The sequence below is a fragment of the Austrofundulus limnaeus genome, unplaced genomic scaffold, assembly GCF_001266775.1.
Source record: "Austrofundulus limnaeus strain Quisiro unplaced genomic scaffold, Austrofundulus_limnaeus-1.0 Scaffold3579, whole genome shotgun sequence".
Classification (NCBI taxonomy): domain Eukaryota; kingdom Metazoa; phylum Chordata; class Actinopteri; order Cyprinodontiformes; family Rivulidae; genus Austrofundulus; species Austrofundulus limnaeus.
This window is the reverse complement of record NW_013955981.1, coordinates 2554-3480: the sequence shown is the minus strand read 5'-3', so window position 1 is coordinate 3480 and position 927 is coordinate 2554. Positions and strand designations below refer to the sequence as shown.

General features: G+C 37.0%; 1 protein-coding gene across 1 annotated transcript in view; it reads left to right on the top strand.

The window, feature by feature from the left end:
• Positions 1 to 257: 257 nt before the first annotated feature.
• The window catches only part of LOC106511917 (intraflagellar transport protein 172 homolog), a gene marked incomplete at both ends in the record, with an annotated part of 2987 nt that continues 2317 nt past the window's right edge, over positions 258 to 927 (top strand). The window contains 1 exon segment of the mRNA XM_014000638.1: positions 258 to 387. Coding sequence (XP_013856092.1) covers positions 334 to 387 — 54 coding nt within the window.

Sequence of the window (927 nt, the reverse complement as noted above, 5' to 3'; positions counted from 1 at the left end):
GTATATATATGTATATATATATTTATTAAAAGTAAGGGGAAAATGTTCAATTCAGTAAAATACTTTAAAACCCCTAAAATTACACAATGCATGCTGAAGTAGTTACATCACAAAAAAACTATTTTTAGTGAATGCTGATTCAGCATTAAAAACAGATGTTTCTGAGATGATGGTAATAGGAAGAGCCCGGTGTTTTCCATTTGAAGTGAGATAAATCAAAGAACTGAGTCCAGGTGTCCCTCTGGTTCTGGTTTCAGGGGTGTGGAGGTCCTGCTTCAGCAGGCCAAAGAGTGGGAACAGTCGGGTGAATACAGCCGAGCCGTGGAGTGTTACATGAAGGTGAAGGACGACCCCAACACCGCCCTGATGGAGAAATGCTGGGCCAAGGTACAAGTTCTTCATTTCTTCTGAGATGTTTAACACTTAGAGAGGACAGAACATGGTGGAGCTGAGGTGGAAGGTCACCAACACAAAGTGACAACAGTAGCTTTGATTGAAGGGAAGCTTTTCACACACTGCCTTGCTCTCCAGACTTTAAACAAAGATGAGCTGTTAGTGCACAGAGTTCATGTTGGAGATGACTCTCAGCAACTACCACACCAAGGTTCAGCTCAGTATCTATAAATATGACAGAGTTTTAACCATTTATATGGAAGTCCCATAAGGCCAGGAGGAAAAAAATATATTTAAGACCAAATTTAGACTAAACTTTCTGTTTCTCTTGTTTTTAAAAGTAATATGGTGAGTAAAAACTTTTCAGGCATAAAACAAATTGTGACATGCAAAATTTGGTCTATTGTGCTTTTTTATTTCTATATCATGTATTTCTGAATATAAAATATGTTTATTTTATTCCTACAGCAAACAACCAACTTGGTAGAAAAGACAAATGTTTTTTAAGTCTTGTTTTTTTTTTCTGGCTTAGAT